The sequence below is a fragment of the Littorina saxatilis genome, linkage group LG7 (assembly GCF_037325665.1).
Source record: "Littorina saxatilis isolate snail1 linkage group LG7, US_GU_Lsax_2.0, whole genome shotgun sequence".
Lineage (NCBI taxonomy): Eukaryota > Metazoa > Mollusca > Gastropoda > Littorinimorpha > Littorinidae > Littorina > Littorina saxatilis.
This window is the reverse complement of record NC_090251.1, coordinates 22,932,019-22,951,498: the sequence shown is the minus strand read 5'-3', so window position 1 is coordinate 22,951,498 and position 19,480 is coordinate 22,932,019. Positions and strand designations below refer to the sequence as shown.

At 41.8% G+C, this 19,480-nt stretch overlaps 1 protein-coding gene across 1 annotated transcript; it reads right to left on the bottom strand.

Moving 5' to 3' along the window:
• Window positions 1–1,798: 1,798 nt before the first annotated feature.
• Window positions 1,799–18,026, bottom strand: LOC138970944 (uncharacterized). Its single transcript, XM_070343531.1, has 19 exons — window positions 17,904–18,026; window positions 17,315–17,448; window positions 14,943–15,152; window positions 14,320–14,471; window positions 13,766–13,868; window positions 13,194–13,325; window positions 12,112–12,217; window positions 10,755–10,851; window positions 10,248–10,343; window positions 9,247–9,297; window positions 8,532–8,616; window positions 7,468–7,527; window positions 6,827–7,003; window positions 6,230–6,368; window positions 5,951–6,059; window positions 4,990–5,062; window positions 3,606–3,752; window positions 2,798–2,955; window positions 1,799–2,214 (listed from the first exon to the last, which is right to left on the bottom strand). The coding sequence occupies exons 1-19, from the start codon at window positions 17,953–17,955 to the stop codon at window positions 1,971–1,973; spliced, it is 2,325 nt and encodes a 774-aa protein (XP_070199632.1). The 5' UTR covers window positions 17,956–18,026; the 3' UTR covers window positions 1,799–1,970.
• Between the last annotated feature and the right edge of the window lie 1,454 nt (window positions 18,027–19,480).

Below are 19,480 nucleotides of genomic sequence, written 5' to 3'. Positions count from 1 at the left end.
CCAAACAATTATTGCAACAAATTTCGCACCCAAATAAAAGCATTAATTCTCCTGTCGTGATCAAGAAACCATCTCTGGACAAAAATCAGTTGAAAAACTATAGGCCTGTTTCCAACTTGCCATTCATTTCTAAAATTCTGGAAAAAGTAGTGCTTAGTCAGCTTCTCTCCCACCTTGAAAGTAACAACCTCTGCAACCCTCTTCAGTCAGCGTATAGGGCTGGCCACAGCACCGAGATTGTTCTGCTTCGTGTTGTGAATGACATTCTTTCTGCTCTGGATAATGATGACCTATCAGTTCTGCTTCTCTTGGATAACTCAGCTGCGTTCGATACGATCGATCACTCTGTTCTGCTCTCTCGTCTCGAATCTGTTTTTGGCGTTCACTCTACCGCTCTTCACTGGTTTAGTTCATATCTACAGGGCCGTAGTCAGTATGTATCTGTCAATAATCTCTCATCTCCTCCATCTCCTCTCTGTTTCGGCGTTCCCCAGGGGTCAGTGCTAGGCCCAGTTTTATTTGTACTATACACCACTCCTCTCTCTGCCGTCATCAAGCAACACGCAGTCAATCACTACCTCTTTGCAGACGACACACAACTCCAACAAGCATGAAAGCCTACAGAAATCCAAGCGCTGACGCACACTCTCCAAAACTGCACTTCAGATATTAAATCATGGATGACAAACAATATGCTCAAGTTAAATGATGACAAGACTGAATTCCTTCTTTTCTCTGGATCTTCCTCTTCGACCACTTCCCTTCCAGCCTCCATCACAGTAGGTTCTAGTGACATTTCTTTCTCTGATAGTGCTAGGAATCTTGGGTTCATCATGGACTCCCACCTCTCAATGAAACAACACATCAGACATGTTACTTTGAGATCAGAAGAATAGGCTCCATACGAAAATTGCTCACTGTTGATGCCACTAAAACTCTCGTTACATCCTTCATTCTGTCTAGATTAGATTACTTTAACTCCCTTCTCATAGGCTGCTCTGACTCCACTCTCCAACCCTTGAAAAAAGTACAACACTCTGCTGCACGTCTCATTTTCAGAGCACAACATCGACAACCCTGCACTCCTCTCATGAGAGAACTTCACTGACTTCCTGTTTCTGAACGTATTAGGTATAAAGCTGCCTGCTTCTGCTACAATATCATCTCTGAATCGGCACCTGCCTATCTTTCGGAACTGGTCTCCCTCTACACTCCCTCTCGCACCCTTCGTTCTTCTGATGATGCTCGACTTCTCCGTCAAGGTCGCTTTAAACGCAAGGCTCATGGCTTCCGCACGTTTTCGTATTATGGCCCTCAGTTATGGAATTCACTCCCCTTTCAATTACGTCACTCTCCATCCATTTTATCTTTTAAGTCCAATTTGAAAACTCCCTTGTTCCAACAACATTACGGATAGTTCCTTAGCATAGAGTCTGGAGATGTGCATGATGTGTTGTTTGAATCTGACAGTGATTGTATGAATTTTGTATACATGTATTGTTGTCACGCGCTTTGAACTTATGATAAGGCGCTTTATAAATGCACGTTATTATTATTATTATTATTATTATTATTATTATTATTATTATTCAAATATTATATGCCAGTTAAGGCCGTTTACTTGACTATCTGGATCATCTTCCAGATTAAAGATTTCGTTTACAGAGATCACGCGAACGCCGCTCAAATAAGGGTACCCTCAAAATCGACTGGACAGAAATGGAAAGGCCCAATTAAAAATCGACACAACATAACAATAGGCAAAACCTAAAAATATTCTCTGAAATACGATGGACAATGCATTTTTAAACATTCTTTTATTTTTCTATTCATACCAGGTACAAATATATACATTATTTCATGATAACAATAATCAGTTTTGGCCTTCTCCTGAAATGCTGTCTAAAACGAGTTACGCCAAAACTCCATGACGACGTCGATATTATGGTTTTCTGGGTACCATGAAAACCTCAAACCATCTGACAGGTGGACCGGGGGTCTTTCAGTCCCAGACTGGCTATACCTGTCTGTCCGAACTTACAGGTATGTCGGACCAGCTTTCCGTTCACGAAGTTGGTGAATGTGATGGTCTCCCCTGTCGTGCCTTGCAGCGTCACGATGACGTCATCATTCGTGACGTCAATGTTGGAGACGCGTCCAGGTGACATGGGAACGAATTTCATCTCCTCGCCGTAGATGACTATTTGCGTAGCCCTGAAAGTCAGAGTCCACGGTTGAATGAAAAAACAACAAACAACTACCTGTGTACATATGTTTGGTTTTGAGTATCTGCTAGAGGAAGTAAATATTCGCAAAATATTAATTATATCCGCCATTTGCATTTCATATTTTCCAAAATATCTACATCCTCTATCAGATAACCAAAATCAAACATACGTACACGGCTACACAAGGATGTAGACCAACTGTTGCAGTGATATCCTCCTCACTGTCAGGTTCAGATTGGTCACATCATGTACCTTAATTGGGAAACAATAATTACCTCATTCATTAGTGACTGTCACGTGTTTGATCCTGTTATACACAGTGAGCCTTATATTGAAGGAAAGTGCAGAGTCTTAGGAACACAATGGTACCAAAATGAAGAGTATTTGTCAAGAAACAAAGACGCACGAAGCAGTTGAAAACTGCAATTGTCGTACGTAACAGACTTCGCGAAGGCATCTTCACTCAATTAATATCAGGCTTTAGAAATGTTTACAATGGTTCAGTTTGATAGCGGCGAACAATATTAACAGATTTCCCGAACAGTTGTGAGAAGACATGAAAAACTTACGCGCGATCCACGTTAATGACAGGACTTGTGTAGTACATGCAAAAGTTGAGTCGAGTACAGCCAGAAGTCAGCTGTATGGGGTTGGCTTCCCCGAAATCACTCAGCTGCGGGGTCGTTGTTTTTTGGTTGGATCTGGTTATAACCGTCAAGGCCTCGAACTTGATACAGAAAAACCAAGATTTAAGATTTAAGTGTAACTTGATAAAGAAAAGGAGATTCAAGATTTTAGTATAACTTGATAAATAAAAAACAAAATTAAAGATTTTAGTATAACTTGATAAAGACGAACAAGATTCAAGATTTTAGTATAACTTGATAAAGAAAACAAGATTCAAGATTTGAGTATAACTTGATAAAGAAAACAACTTGATAAAGAAAACAAGATTCAAGATTTTAGTACTTATCTTCATCGTCGTACACTCAGACATCTACTCCGAGGACATGAGATAATCGAGAAACTATGAAATATGTAAAATGTTAAAATAATACTGATATTAACATATCAAATATTCCTCTGTCCGTTTGTTTTGGTTCGTAAATCGTGACATCTGTAGTTCTTCTTTCTGTTCTAAAATACGAGAGTTTTGGAGTTGATTTGACAACACTAAAGACATGAAGATAATCAAGATACGCATAATTATATAGCAATCGCTACACCAACATGAACACACACACACACACACACACACACACACACACACACACACACACACACACACACACACACACACACACACACACACACACACACACACACACACACACACACACACACACACTCGGGCAGATAAAACAGAAAGAATCGTACAGAGGTAAATCCGGCATCAGATGGAAAGAGCTTGAAGTCCGCACCAATGTCGACAGCCAGCACGATTCCGAAGTACCAGTCGTATCCCACGTGACTGTACGCTGTCCACACCTGGCCTGAGGGTCCAACACCGTTTTTCCATGCTTCCTGCAAAATTCCAGATTCAGTAAGACCCCATAATTGAAGAAATCCCAAAACAAATAGACTGCCACCGTTACAAAATTCAGAATCAAAATAGAAGAAACATTGATGACACGTCTTTCTTGTTGTTTTTTTATCCACAATTAAAAAAATCCCCCTTTTTAAGACTCTCCTTTCTCAGATATTCTGTCCATAGCCTCTTTGAAATGTGCCTCCATTTTAAGACTCTCTCCATTTTAAGACTCTCTCCATTATAAGACTCTCCATTTTAAGACTCTCTCCATTATAAGACTCTCCATTTTAAGACTCTCTCCATTTTAAGACTCTCTCCATTTTAAGACTCTCTCCATTTTAAGACTCTCTTCATTATAAGACTCTCTCCATTTTAAGACTCTCTCCATTTTAAGACTCTCTTCATTATAAGACTCTCTCCCTTTTAAGACTCTCTTCATATTAAGACTCTCTCCACTTTAAGACTCTCTCCATTTTAAGACTCTCCATTTTAAGACTCTCTCCATTTTAAGACTCTCTTCATTTTAAGACTCTCCATTTTAAGACTCTCCATTTTAAGACTCTCTCCATTTTAAGACTCTCTCCATTTTAAGACTCTCTCCATTTTAAGACTCTCCATTTTAAGACTCTCTCCATTTTAAGACTCTCCATTTTAAGACTCTCTCCATTTTAAGACTCTCTCCATTTTAAGACCAGATTTGTTCATATTTTTTAAGTTAGGTTAAGGGGGGTTCCACTGCACACATGGAAATACCTGTGTAATTAATCGCGCATGCATAAGCAACATTAACCTGGAGTGGAGGGAACCTATGGGGTTTTATTCATCGAGACGGACGAGATACAGACTATGTGTCAGGCAGCGTACCGGAAGTGATGCAGAAGCGTATGACGTCATAGAAGTATTTTTTTGCTAAAATCCTTGACATAAGCTTAGTAAATTATGTATTTGCTACAGCGATGTGATGTATGCTCGAAGAAAATGTGTGATCGTCGTGCCTTCGGTTATAAAAGCCATCAGTATTGCTCTCTTCGAGCATGCGCTGTGATTCACAAAATAGTAACATTGATTTTTTTTTATAGACGAGAAAGGAGTATTAAATCAAAGCTTCCATGCTTTTGTTAATTCGTTGAAATCACAACACATCTCAATTTCAACCAATCCAATACCGCGGCTGGCTCCGACCCGGTTGGTAACTCTCTCGTGTACCTCGGCCCAGCAAACCCACTCTACCTGCCAGATCTGCTTGTCAATGGCGGTGGCCGGCTTGGTGGGCTTCAGGATCAGTCCGTCAGCACGGCAACATCTGCACACGTTTCACCGCGTGTTAAGATACCTTTCGTTTCGCGTACACGATCATGTTCATCGCTACTGATCTGCCCAGGTTTCCACACAAAGTAAGAGCATCCTCTCCATTCGACTCGCACACAAAATGAATGGCGTAGCGGGCGCAATGGCCTCGTCGATAAGACGCGGGTCTCCCAAGCACTCTTCGGCTTAATTAACTTGCTATGTTGACATTTGACATTAATGTAACAAAGAAAAATGTCCACCTCTGCATAAAAAGAAGCCGAGCTGGCCATTGATTGCTGACATTTGTTCAAGTGGAAGGATGCTCTTATCCCATGTAAAAGCCTGGACAGAGCTGTGGTGGCCGACATGACGGATTGCATGAGGAGAAAGGTACCACTGCGTGATGCCAAACAAATGACAGATTTTAAATGACACGATTTGTGAGCAATGGCAAAACTGGTAAGGACATGAGTAGTGGTCTAAAGGAGCTGATTTTGTAAAGTCTTTTTTTAAGAAGGACATCGTCCCAGAGATGTTGTGTGCTTAGTAGGAAGGAGGGAAAGTTGCATGTTTAAAGGTGTTTTTTTTGTACCTCATTTTCCTTGTTGCTACCAATACCAGTTAATTACCTTGTAAGCGCCCGTCCCCCTTATGCGCCAATTTCGCTCAAAAGTAGGGGGCGGCGTTTATTAGGTACTTGACCCCTCATGAGAAATAAATCAACTGTTTTTTGACACCTTGGGAACAAATGTTGGGGGTGGGCGTTTACAAGTTACTAAACCGTATGCAGTTTTTTGACCCAAAGTAGGTGATGGGCGTTTGCTAGATACTGGGCGTTTGCAAGGTAGTTTACGGTACTTGGTTGCTAGATATCGCTCTACAAGAGCACGACAAGACTCACTGCATGAGCAAGGACACGTTGGTGTGTCCCACTCTGTCACTGGGTCCGACAGGCCCGGTACTCAGGGTGGACACCACTGCCTCCAGTTCGGGGTACGGCTCCGACAGGTCTGGTCAGTAAAAATGAAGATTATTGCTTCACAGCTAAGTAGGTGTAGTGATATCACTTTAGTTAAAAGTGAAAAAACCCAATTCCTCCCAGTCAAAAAAGACACAGCGTTATAAAAAAAAAGCACTATGAGCTTCATTCAATCGTATGAGAGGACACAAGGCAACTCACTGTAAGGGTTGCCAGGCTGATCTGTTGTAGTCCAGAAATTGTCCTTCCATGGGGCGATTCCCATGGCATGGGCAAAGATGGAAGACTCTCCGATCAGCCATTGGTCGTTTCCGGGATGGTAGTCACCGCTTACACGGGCCTGTAATGTGAGTACTTCATCAGTGGTTGAAAAAAATAGTGCTCTTGAGAATTTCAGCTCTAACTTTAACTATTTATTTCTTCTTGATTTAAGTTTTATGCTCCAAGCCTGTACTGTTCCAACCTAACAACTTATCGAAGAAGGTCATTTTGGATAATATGAAAAACATGTTTTCTTGCCATCACGACGCATTTGCAGGAATACCCGCTTAAACCATTTACAGCACCAGTGCCTTTTTGTGTGAAATGACTGTTTCTTATCGTTTGACTTTTTTTTTGCGATTTAAGGCTAGCAAAAGCTTGTGAGAAAAAAAGGTTAACTGTTACATTTGTGCTTTTCTGATGATGATTTCTTAGCCCCCGGCAACGACTATAAGAAGATGACTTTTGATACCTTGCATGAAAAGAAATCACAGTCATCAGATTAGTGTCACCTGACACAGTGACCCATATACTGACCTGTGTCACGACAGGGATCTCCAAGCTCTGCATGGCGTGACGGGGGTTGGACATACAGTACTGGATGGTCAGACCAGTAGCACGTGCAGCTTGTCCCATCTGCATCAGCCACGTCTTGGCCACGTCCACAGTGGACTGGGTGGCGTTCATCGTGTAGAATTCTTGGTCAAGGAAATCCTGAAATCCAAAAGCAGATCTACTGCTAACTTGTCAAAATCAAGAATAAGAAAGCAAGAATGTCAGTTAATGGAACGTTAAGTTTTTGACAAAACAAGACAATCACATTATAGCTGGCTGTGGCTTATTTTTCTTTCAGATCAAAATATTCCTTGATTCTCCAAAGATTTACCAACAAGATAAAAGAAATCAAGGAAAATATAACAACATTACAACATTACTTCTTCTTCTTCTTCTTCTGCGTTCATGGGCTGAAACTTCCACGTACACGTATTTTGTGCACGAGTGGGTTTGCACGTGTCTGGCCGTTTTTACCCCGCCCTTCAGGCAGCCATACGCCGCTTTCGGGAGATAACAACATTTCAACGCTTATTACAAAATACCGCTAAAAGTCAACACAACTAGTGCCATCACTGCGTCGTATATTTCTTTCGAAACATAGTTTCTAGAAGAAAAAATCGTACCTGTTCGTACATGACCAGGCCCCAGAGTCGTGCCCCCTTCAGTAGGTCCATCCAGAACGTCTGCAAAAAGTTCAGACACGCGTCGAAACAGAAGAGTCGTAACGTAATAGATCGTTCACCCGACAAAAAGAAACATTCCATAAAACGGCGATATATCTATCTTTAAAATGGACGACATCCAAACACAGATAGACTGCTATCCTTCCACATTTCAGAATCAAAAACAGGATTTGTTTGTTTGTTTGTTTGTTTGTTTGTTTGTTTGTTTGCTTAACGCCCAGCCGACCACGAAGGGCCATATCAGGGCGGTGCTGCTTTGACATATAACGTGCGCCACACACAAGACAGAAGTCGCAGCACAGGCTTCATGTCTCACCCAGTCACATTATTCTGACACCGGACCAACCAGTCCTAGCACTAACCCCATAATGCCAGACGCCAGGCGGAGCAGCCACTGGATTGCCAATTTTAAAGTCTTAGGTATGACCCGGCCGGGGTTCGAACCCACGACCTCCCGATCACGGGGCGGACGCCTTACCACAAGGCCAACCGTGCCGGAATCAAAAACAGGAATTGTTTGTTATTGAAACGTTTAATGTTTAACAAAACGAATTAACATTCACAAGTACTTCAGGATTTTCTTGACCAAGAATATTCTTGTTTTCTTATTCTTGATTTTGGACAGTTAGCAGTAGACCTGTTTTTTGGATTTCAGGATTTCCTTGACCAAGAATTTTACACGATGAACGTGGACGTGGCCAAGCACACAAGTACATCAACCCAATGCATGGTCTTTGTAGTAAACCGACAGACAAACAATAAATGTAAGATAAATGTAATTTATCTGATAATGTTGTTCGTCACACAACGGACGATACTCTGAAAAACAATTATTTGATTTTCCTGTCTTTATACACATAAAAGTTATATGTATTCTTACGTGCTTGCAAAAGGGTTGACATTACTGTGAGATTGGGCAGTTACATGTTGCACCTGCCACGTAAGCCCGCCTGCACACCTGCAAGAAAAAGCGAATCAAAGCACAGCAATTAAGCGGTACTTACCAGGTCTTGCGGAATCGCCTTGTCTGTCTCGACAATGAAATCATATTTTCCGCCATTTGCTTTAGCGTACGTCGTTTTCGAAGACCTGTCGACGGACACAAAAAGAAGGAATGGTTCACCATCTAATTATAAGTTAGAAGCTAATCTGCCAGCAGAGATTCATTCAAAACAGAGAAACTTTAAAAAAAAACCAACAAAACAACAACAAGGTACCCGACTCTACCCCTAAAAAAGAAAGGAAAAAAGAGAAGAAAGTAACCGAAAAAAAACCCACTTCAAAACGCGACAACAACTCCATAACAAACGTATGCAATATCCTAACTTTTAACACTCAATGTACGTATGAACAAGCAAATCCGGAACGCAACGTAGCTCAGCAATGTATTTCTAATCCCCGGTCACGGGTTCGAATCTACGCCGGGACGGTCACATGTCAACTTCATAGGATGACACACACACACAAATGCACGCACGGCACGCACGCACGCACGCACGCTCACACACACGCGCGCTCACACACACACACACACACACACACACATACACACTTACACACACACACACACACACACACACACACACAGAGGGAGCGCACGGACTCGTTTTGCTGACGAAAGCGACGCGGGTTTTCAAGCTATGGGTCACTAAAGTTATGAGAATGAAAAAAAAGAAAAGACAAAAAGGTATCTCTTGCAAACCAAAATCAATCACTTACCAGTACATGTTTTGCGCCGCAACCGGCAATTTGGTGATGTTGTAAATGTACCTGTGTAAGACATAACACACATAATTATTATTAGGAATAGCATCGGCAGTTTGAACACGTTAAAGATGCATATATATACATTGAATATCTAGCACTGTAAAGTTCACGATATCTGAAACGTTTAAAAAAAAAGTGAGTGGAAATCTGGTTTTTGCTCTACTGTGGAGACTTATCATTGTCATTGAAGCGAAACTTCCAATGTTCGACGATATTCGACAATGCACATTGTTGGGAAATGATGTTGAAATTATTTTGCACCAACACGTTCCACAGTAAACGCAGAGAACACTTTATTTCTAGCTAAGCTTTTTTTAAATTTAATCTTAACTTTGATGCAAGGTAAACCTTAGGTCAAACAGTCGCACAAAAGCAAAAAACTAAAACCAAACCTAAAAAAATAAAACAACCCTAAAAAATCAACAAAAAACAAATATAAACCAACAGCATTAGAGAGGTCGTATGTTACTCCAAGTGTAAAGGCGAACGACAAGAAGAAGAAGAAGAAGAAGAAGAAGAAGAAGAAGAAGAAGAAGAAGAAGAAGAAGAAGAAGAAGAAGAAGAAGAAGAAGAAGAAGAAGAAGAAGAAGAAGAAGAAGAAGAAGAAGAAGAAGAAGAAGAAGAGAGGTCGTATTTGCTCAATCTCACACAAATGTTTGTTAATTAAATTCGGTGTACTCACTCGTGTACAAAACGTGTACCCATTGGTGAAAGAGTGCTCACTGGTGTGATGAAAGTGTACTCAATGATGTACTGAAAATGTACTTATTGGTGTATTGAAACTATAGTCATTGAATAACTGAAGGTAGTCTCACTGGTGTACTGAAAGTGCACTTACTGGTGTACTGAAAGTGTATTCACTGGTGTACTGGAACAGCACTCACTGGGATACTAAAAGTGTACTCACTGGTGTTCTAAAATTGTTTTTACTGCCGTACTGAAAGTGTACTCACTGGAAGCCATGAGGAGAAACAGCGGGTGTTGGTTCCCACGTTACAGTCCCTCGCTTGGGTCCTCGTGGGTAAAACCAGTCATCGTACTGAACGTATCTGGAATACAGAACATTCCCTTATTAAAACACCATGAGCCAAGAAAATAGAAGAAAAACGCGAGAACAGAGACAAGATCAGCACAGAAGAAGTAAAAACGAAGTAAACACACACACACACACACACACACACACACACACACACACACACACACACACACACACACACACACACACACCACACACACTTACCAACTTACACACACACATACGCACGCACGCGCTCACACACACAAGCACACACACGCACGCACGCATGCACGCGCACACACACACATCCCCCCCACACACATATACGTACGCACGCACGCATCAAGGCACGCTATATAATTCACCTTTCCATAGTGACCACCTGTTTTTAGCGACCACTGTTGGTCCCTTGGGTGATCGCTATAGACAGGTTGCACTGTACCTGTAAGGAATTGCCATGGAGTCGATGTACTCCTTTATTTCCAGAATGGTGTCCTCGTAGTTCTTGTTGGGTTCCGTCGTGTGGTAGTAATAGGCACCTGCAGTTTGTTTAGTAGTTGTTAGTGTTGATCCAATTCAATCACCCCGTAATGAGTAGTTTGTTTAGTAGTTGTTAGTGTTCATCCAATTCAATCTCCCCGTAATGAGTAGTTTGTTTAGTAGTTGTTAGTGTTGATCCAATTCAATCTCCCCGTAATGAGTAGTTTGTTTAGTAGTTGTTAGTGTTGATCCAATTCAATCTCCCCGTAATGAGTAGTTTGTTTAGTAGTTGTTAGTGTTGATCCAATTCAATCTCCCCGTAATGAGTAGTTTGTTTAGTAGTTGTTAGTGTTGATCTAATTCAATCTCCCCGTAATGAGTAGTTTGTTTAGTAGTTGTTAGTGTTGATCCAATTCAATCTCCCCGTAATGAGTAGTTTGTTTAGTAGTTGTTAGTGTTGATCCAATTCAATCTCCCCGTAATGAGTAGCTTTACGGAAACGTGGATTATATGCACAAATGTGCGCCTTTTAAATCAGTGTCTCCTCCCCCGAAATCGGCGTATGCTGCCGGAATGGCGGGGTAAAAACGGTCAATACACGTAAAAATCCACTCGTGCTAAAACCATGAGTGAACGTGGGAGTCTAAGCCCATGAACGACGAAGAAGAAGAAGAATCAGTGTCTCCTTTCATTTTCCAGTAGGCCTACTATTATTCTCTGTGGAAGCCCTTAACAAAAACTACAACAAAGAATAAGAATATATTGAAAGGTTGTTTAAAGAAAAGGACATACCTTTGACACTACTCTGATCACGAAAACGGGGGGCAGGAGGAGGGGGGGGGGGGGGGGGGTTAAGGAGAGGGAGAAGGGGGTACATGTTCGGCAGGTTAAAGTTCCGCTAAAAACTACCCAAACTTTGCGTTTCAAACTGTCATTTGATTTTCTCTGGATAACATCATCTCGACCTCTTTGAGATGCTCTTTAGGAAAACATGAACAAGCTTTTTCTCTTCGTGAAACAACATTACAACTCCCCAAATATCTCCAGAAAGAGAATCAATAAACAATAAGCCATCCAACACTACGGGTTTGGGTGACATAAACACGACGCCCTTTGTCGTAGCTTGTCTTCACGGAAGAGAAAATTGAATATAATAACATCCGTTTGACTTAAAACCTTAACCTATGCAGATGGGACTTTGTACGCGAACGGATCGAAAACTGATTTTTCGACAGGCTTTGTCCTGGTACGTTAACCGATAAGGGGAGCTGACAAACCAGATCATAATCAAATATAAGCAAAGACTTAAATTGTATTACCGTTGTCAGTGTAGAATCCCAGGTAGTTAACGGTCAGGTCAGTTTTGCGGTACGTGTCATCCTTGTTGTAGTAGGTCCTCATGAATCTGCCCCAGTCAGAGAAAACCTGCAACGGATGGGAGCAGTGATCAACTAAATAGTCCATGAAGGTAGTGTTTATATCACTGAAGTTGTAACCTACGTACGGACTTAGACGCTTTGACGCTTTGACACTTTATTGTCATTAGCTAATAAAAGCCTTATAGACAAGGTAAAACAAAAATTTCTGCATCATTCATAAAAGGGGTAAAAGGAAGAATGAACAAAACATTAATAACAACAAAAACATAGCAAACTAGTTTATGAGTACGAACAAACAAACACACCGACACGAAAGCCATAGGTAAACAAAAATATCTAAGACTTAGGGTAAAAAGCAAGGTATAGTATGTACACACAAAGGAAAATACTGATCCAACAGTTAACACACACACTCATAAAACCAATCAATCTGCAGACCACAAATATTTAAAACCAATAAACCACCAGTCGGCGTACTAGTACGAACTTAGAGACAACAAAGAGACGGCCAAAAGGACAACCAATCATGCAGAAGCAGACGCAAACACACAAGCACAAGGACGCACACACGCGTGCACGAAAACAAACACGCGTGCACGTACGCAAACACACAAGCTGCGAAACACGCACGCACGCAAGCACACACGCAAGCACACACATTAACGCAAACACACACACACACACACACACACACACACACACACACACACACACACACACACACGTAGGCGCGCGCACAAACACACCGACATACATTTTGACACACAAAACGGCAGATAGACGGAAGGAATAGCAGACAGACAGACTGACAGACAGAAAGACGAGCAAAGAGACTTCTTCAATAAATTATATATTACTTCTCCTTCTCTTCGTCGTCTTTCCTCCTCACCATCATCATCATCATCTTTATCGCCATCCTCCGCAAAACAATCATCAGAACATATCAAAGTTGTCCAAACATCCAATCGTCGAACCGCAAAAAAAAAACACCACACCCAGTAATGGTCAAAAGACATATTTACCTGGTTGATACCTGTGTTGCCGCAGTACACAATGGACTGCTGCACGAAGCCTGTGGGGACGGAGATGACCCCTCCCATCACACCCCAGCTTACACGTCCATTCCCGTCAACTGCCCGCGACGTGGACATAAACTGCAAAAGTTCAGTGGGCGAATAGAAACAAACCACAAACTCAGAGTGGGTACCAGTACTTTACAGTTTAGGACTAAGTGTGTGGATCATGAAAGTTTCGAATCAATCCATTCAGTCATTGCTGAAATACAGCGCTTTTTCTCATGGTACCCCTCAAAATGGACGCAAAAACCTCTCGTTTTTTTTTTACTGCTCATGCGCTCCACCCCTGCAACAGTAGAAATGACGTAACGCAGGTGATACGCAAGATAGCAAAACAAAACACCCTGGTCTAGTTAGATAATTGATTTGGCTTTCTGCTCGTATGTAAAAATGGCCAAGTTGGGCCTATTCTGATTTTCTTGTCGATTTTTTAATAGGTACCTGACCACCAGGCCAGGGCATGAAAACCTACATGAGGGCCTTACATTGAAATTAAAACCTTGAAACATTCCACCCACCTCTGAGAAGGGCGCCATGATGCAGACACCGTGGTTCTGGTCAAAAATGGCGACCGGTCCCCCCAAGATTCCTCCCGTCAGTCCTTGCCCTTTCTGTGTCCAGCTGCACGAGAATACCGAGTTTGGTTCGAAATATTTAGGTAAGGTAAGGTAAAGGTAAGAAAGGTAAAGTAAGGTAAAAAAGGTAAAGTAAGGAAAGAAAGATAAGGTAAGGTAAGGTAAGGTAAGGTAAGGTAGGGTAAGGCCAGGCCAGGCCAGGCCAGGTAAGGTAAGGTAAGGTAAGGTAAGGTCAAGTCAGGTCAGGTCAGGAAAAGTCAGGTAAGGTAAAGTCAGGTAAGGTAAAGTCAGGTAAGGTAAAGTCAGGTAAGGTAAGGTAAGGTAAGGTAAGGCAAGGGAAGATGAGGTGTTTTAAGTTTCAAGCTTTCAGCCTCATTGAAGAAATGCGAAACATATAACATATGTCAGGCAAGAAATACTCTGCGGTAGACTCCACGCGCCATTGCAGTTATCTTCTTTGATATGTTATCTGTCTCGTTTTACCGAAGAACACTCACCTGCCAATTTTACTGTTTGTGTCGCCAAACATACATCCTTGGTAGCCAAGGAAGCCGAATCCATTATCCTCCGACTGGATTTGAAATGATGGGAATCCGGATATGACGCTGTCTGTGTCATGCGCAGAGCCGTCAGTTCCGTTGATAAAATGCTGACAGTTAAACAGGAAAAGATATCAGACGAGAGATCGAGAAAGTTTAATAAGTAATAAAGAAAACCACCAGCTTTGTCATGAACACACAACAAAAGTAGTTACGCATATGAAAAACAATGCCCTGAATATTTGCCTTTTATCTCAGCCTTTTCTGCGCTGTTATTCTCAGTTCTTGAAAGAGTGAAGATCACGTAAAACTAAAAGTACGTACGTTTTATTTTAAGAGGAAAGTCGTATCGTAGAACCGGACAGAAATACACACAAAAATAAATGATAAAATCACAACTAAAAACGTCATCAGCTTTTGAAAACACCTGAAACTTAGCAAAGGTTATCAACATAAGTCATCCCTAACAACACATAATAAACTTTCTTGTACCAACTACCACTTGCTATTCATTCAGTATTCAGCTACAAAGGTGCCAATCAACGCCAGCGGACATTTGATTCTCCACCGTTTAATCTCACCTGTTGGAAAACGACAGCGGGCCAAGCAGGATCCTGCCAGGCCTTGGCACACAGCTTCCAGGACCTTGACCCGGCCATGTAGACGAAGCATTGTGATGTCCACGTTCCCATCTTATCGGCCCCGCTCTCGGTCTCCCGGTGGTCCAGTTTCAGGGAGCCGTCTTCTGCGCTGAAACGTTTGCCCTCTGTGTAAAGAAACGCTGGTGCGCTCTGTTGTAACCGACAAAGGATGAACACAAAAGATTATAACTTTCTTCCCTTCATGGGGACAATTCCAAAACACCTTCAGCAGTTTGCTGGCAGACTAACTGTTGAGCTGCGTTGAAACGTTGACCCTCTGTGGACAGGAAGACAGGCGCACTCTGTCCCATCTTCAGCTGTTTGCTGGAAGACTCACTGTGAGCGACTAGAAAGCAAGCTTTCAAAAGTGTTATCAAAAATAATTTTTTAAAACCATGTTTGAGCAAAGACGGACTCACTAAAGATGCAGGATATTTAAGATAACGTCCTTTTAGTATCATAAAATTGTGGAAATGAATTTTGACTTGTCTTTGAAGCCGTTACAACTTTAGTGTTGAGACGACAATCATTACACTCTTAACGGATAAATGCAGGTACACAGACACACACATTCACAAGCACAGACTCGGACACACATAACATATATTGACCCACACCCTAACCCAGACAGATCCAGGTCCAGGTCATCCATACAGACCTTTACTTAAAGGTACTGAACTTGTCAAATCCAGGTGCACGGAGCCCCTAGGGCTTTTAGTCATACCTCAGGCAGCTATCCGTTAGAAGAACTACCAAGTTTCATTGACTTGCACCCAAAGAGTCAAGAACTGCGATTTTTTTACGAATTAATTTCGTACTCGGACCCGGCTGGTCTTGGCCTATTTTTGGATCTAAATTTAGATCAGGTAGATCACCACATCATGCACAAAAAGACACGTCACTAGCAAACTATGTCAGACGTCATCATGAGTTTGTGTAAAACAAAATGGAGGCCGGAATCACTCAGTTGACTGAATCGAACTCCGACCAAACACCACGTAATAACTAGGTTAATTTATGCACTCGCGTGCACAAGAAACTGTCGAGCTTCACAGATGTCGTCGTTGGGTAGTTTTGGGTTTGTTTTATTACCATAGGAGGATTTTTGAACTGTAAATGCACTCAGCTGCAAAAAAACCGCAAAACGTAGGCTGTGAGCTGCACTGTGCCTTTAACAGATCCAGATCCAGACAGACACACGTAGACACCCCCCCCACTCACACAGACACACACTTGCAAACTCCTTTTCTGTAAGGCATGTTATCCCCGAGTACGCTAGTACTTGGGCTCAGCAGACTTTAATTGTGTGTCTGTCACGTCAGTGTGTGTGTCTGTCTCGACTTAACAGCTTATTGCTGGGAAACTACTGGGCGCAGTTCGTTCAAAAGTTGATACACTAACTTGATAATAGGTCCGATTGATCGTATTAAAACTTCATAATGTTACCTGGGACCTAAATGCGAAATAAACCACAAAAACGACTTGGCCGTAGGAGGAGTTCACACCGGCGGGGCAACACGCAGCCATTGAGCTAATAGAACAGCCGAACGCGTCACACACTGACGAGAAAAGCCGAACGCGTCACACACTGACGAGAAATATAGCTCATAAAAAGCATGCGTCTCGCATGCGAGACGATTTGCCAGGCTTTGCGCGTTGTGTGTTTGAACAATTTGATTTGTTGTGTACCGCATTTTCTACCAAGCGTTGGTTGCTCGGTCGCGACTGCGGTGGTTTAGAGGTCGCGATTTTGTGTTTTGATTCTTATCATATTAATTTGTATTTTTTCTTATGGTTTCCTTTGTTTACATATGTTTCAGTCTTTTACCTTCACTTTACATTAAAGAATTTGGTAAAACTACCTGGGGCGTGATAAATGCAAGAATCCGCGAGCCAGGACAGTAAAAGAACTTCGTGGGCCACCAGTTCACCAGTTATGAAGAGGGTCGGCAGTATATTTTTCACTGTGATCAAATAAAAGAGAAAGGCCAGTCACCACGCACATCCTCGGCTCGCATGCAATGTACTTATATAGCAAAGGGAATGCCTGTAATTCACACAGAGCAATCACTTGGTCTTAAACGTGCACAAGACAAAAACTTTCATACTGGGGGAGCGAGCCAGTCTGAAGAGTACTCGGGTCCAGCGCGAGCGGTTTTTTTTATTTTTTATAGTTATCTGCACCTTTGAACTAACTGAATATTTGTTATCCCGATCTACCCATGTAGAATCTTTCAATTACTGCTAAGTCAAAATGTATCATCACTGTCTTTCAGTACTGATGCAAAGCAGCGTTGTCATAATGTTCATACCTGAAGCCATGATTTGCCTTCCTGGGTAAAAGTGAAGTTTGCCTGGTCATCCATCGTGAAGTCAAAGCTATTTTCACTGGTCTTCTTTGACGAGTATGGGTCACCTTGAAGGGTGTGCTGGAATGCAACTGGTACTGCAAAATATGAACGTCCATAAATATGGATCCTAATTAAGTTCTAAGCGCCTCACAAAAAATACAAACACACATACATAATTGTGTACATAATGCCAAATCAAATGGTTATATCGGACTGATTCAAAATAAACATAATACATTTTACAAAATTATGTACTTTTAAGCCCCTCCCCAATTAACACACACACACACACACACACACACAAACACAAACACACACACACTCATACAAACACACACACACACACACACACACACATGCTTTCATATCGGCGCTGTACAATATCAGATATACATCATCATCATATCTTTAACTGGCTCTGTGTCTGTTTTGTTGAACCGATTTCGTCTGCGTGTTGACCATGTCTGCGTGTGCGGGATATATTTTTGCTGCCTGTTACAGAAAATAAATGATTGGACACGTCATTCACTTGTGCTATTATTCGTCTTACCTGCATCTAGCACCGCAAGGCTTGGGAGCAGAAATAAGAGAATGACCGCCATCGTGCTGTGCCGGGTCGCGGATTGCACATTGACTGAAGACAAACCGTGATGTGTCCGATGTTCAAATTTGCTGAGCTAGCTACTGCACTTAGAAATGGGTTATCTTTTGTGACAGCTGCTTTGAAGACTAAGACCCCTATTTTGTAAACAGTGTGTTTGAAAGGCAGGGTCCTCCCCGTGTGAACTATTTAACTGAGAATCTCAGATAAGGCCAGGAATGTACAATACAAAGGACCGACCCTCTATTTGGACACATACCCAAAACCAACAGCCTGAGTGCTAGTTGTGCGAGTGGGAGTATATTATTGAATGAGTTCGAAAGTAAAGGCTGTCCTTAATTGAGCCCGAAGTCGACTTCTCAAAGTCTTCGCGAAGTCTTTTTACGGAAATGTCAACGCCACAGCTTCGTACAGCGAGCTTCATGAAGTAGCCTAAAAATCCAAAAATGCAAATATCCTTACCATGCACAGAAGGCAGCCAGGTGGTTAATTTGTTGTATGTGTCCATGCGAATGAGGCAGGGGTGTACAGAGGAGGGTAGCAACTTCAGTCTTCGGCATGGTGCATCAATACTTAGGCATGCAATTTTGTGTGTGAATGAATAGCACAAATCCATTTTGAACATTTCTTGATCGTCGGCCACATCAAGTTCGACCCTGACTGGCATTTCAGTTTGTTGAAAGTAAAGGGAGACGTTCGATAGCAGAGTGCACGGATGACATTTTCAATTCAGTGAAGTGATGGACAGACTGACAGACCCACGTGTGCAAGGACACACAGCACCATGTTACTATCAACAACTGGAAGCTGTATTTACCATGAAAACTGAACAATTAATCCTTGTTATGAAATTTAGAAGTACCACAACTTCAAGTCGACAAGCAGCAGAATCTGGTATTGTTTTCAGCAGACAGCCTCAAATAGTTTGTGTTTGTATGTGCGTGGGTGAAGAAAGAATAGAACATGGAGTGGGGAGAGGTAGTATGAAAGAAGAAGAGATATTCGAGAAAAATATCATATGGCTGATTGTTTTTTCTTTTGCATGGGATGAGAGAATGATAGAAAAAGACGAGAAAAGTACAAATTAGGGTAACGTTACAAAAAGGGCAATAACTCTGGAATTAAACATTATTTTGACCTAAAAGCATACAAGTAATAACGGCAGATGATTGAACTTACTATTTCCCGGCAAAAGTTTGTTTTTAAAAGTTTGGCCATTTTCAGTCATTTTGGGGGTATCTCCGAAAAAGGGTCATAACTCCGTGAAATTTATTTTTCAAGGTCTGAAATTCTCACATCACGTTCTAAATATAACAGTCTGTCAAATGAAATCAAAAACTCAAAATCGATAAATTTATCAAAAGTGTCCCTTTTCGCAGAAATGGCGACATACTATTCCACGTAAACGCCTGTACAGATCTGTGACGGACAGCATGGTCGTGAGTGCAGGAAGGACAGTTTCGTAAAGTACATAAACATGTACAGTACAGTACAGCTCATGCTATTTACCTGCCCGGATTATCTAG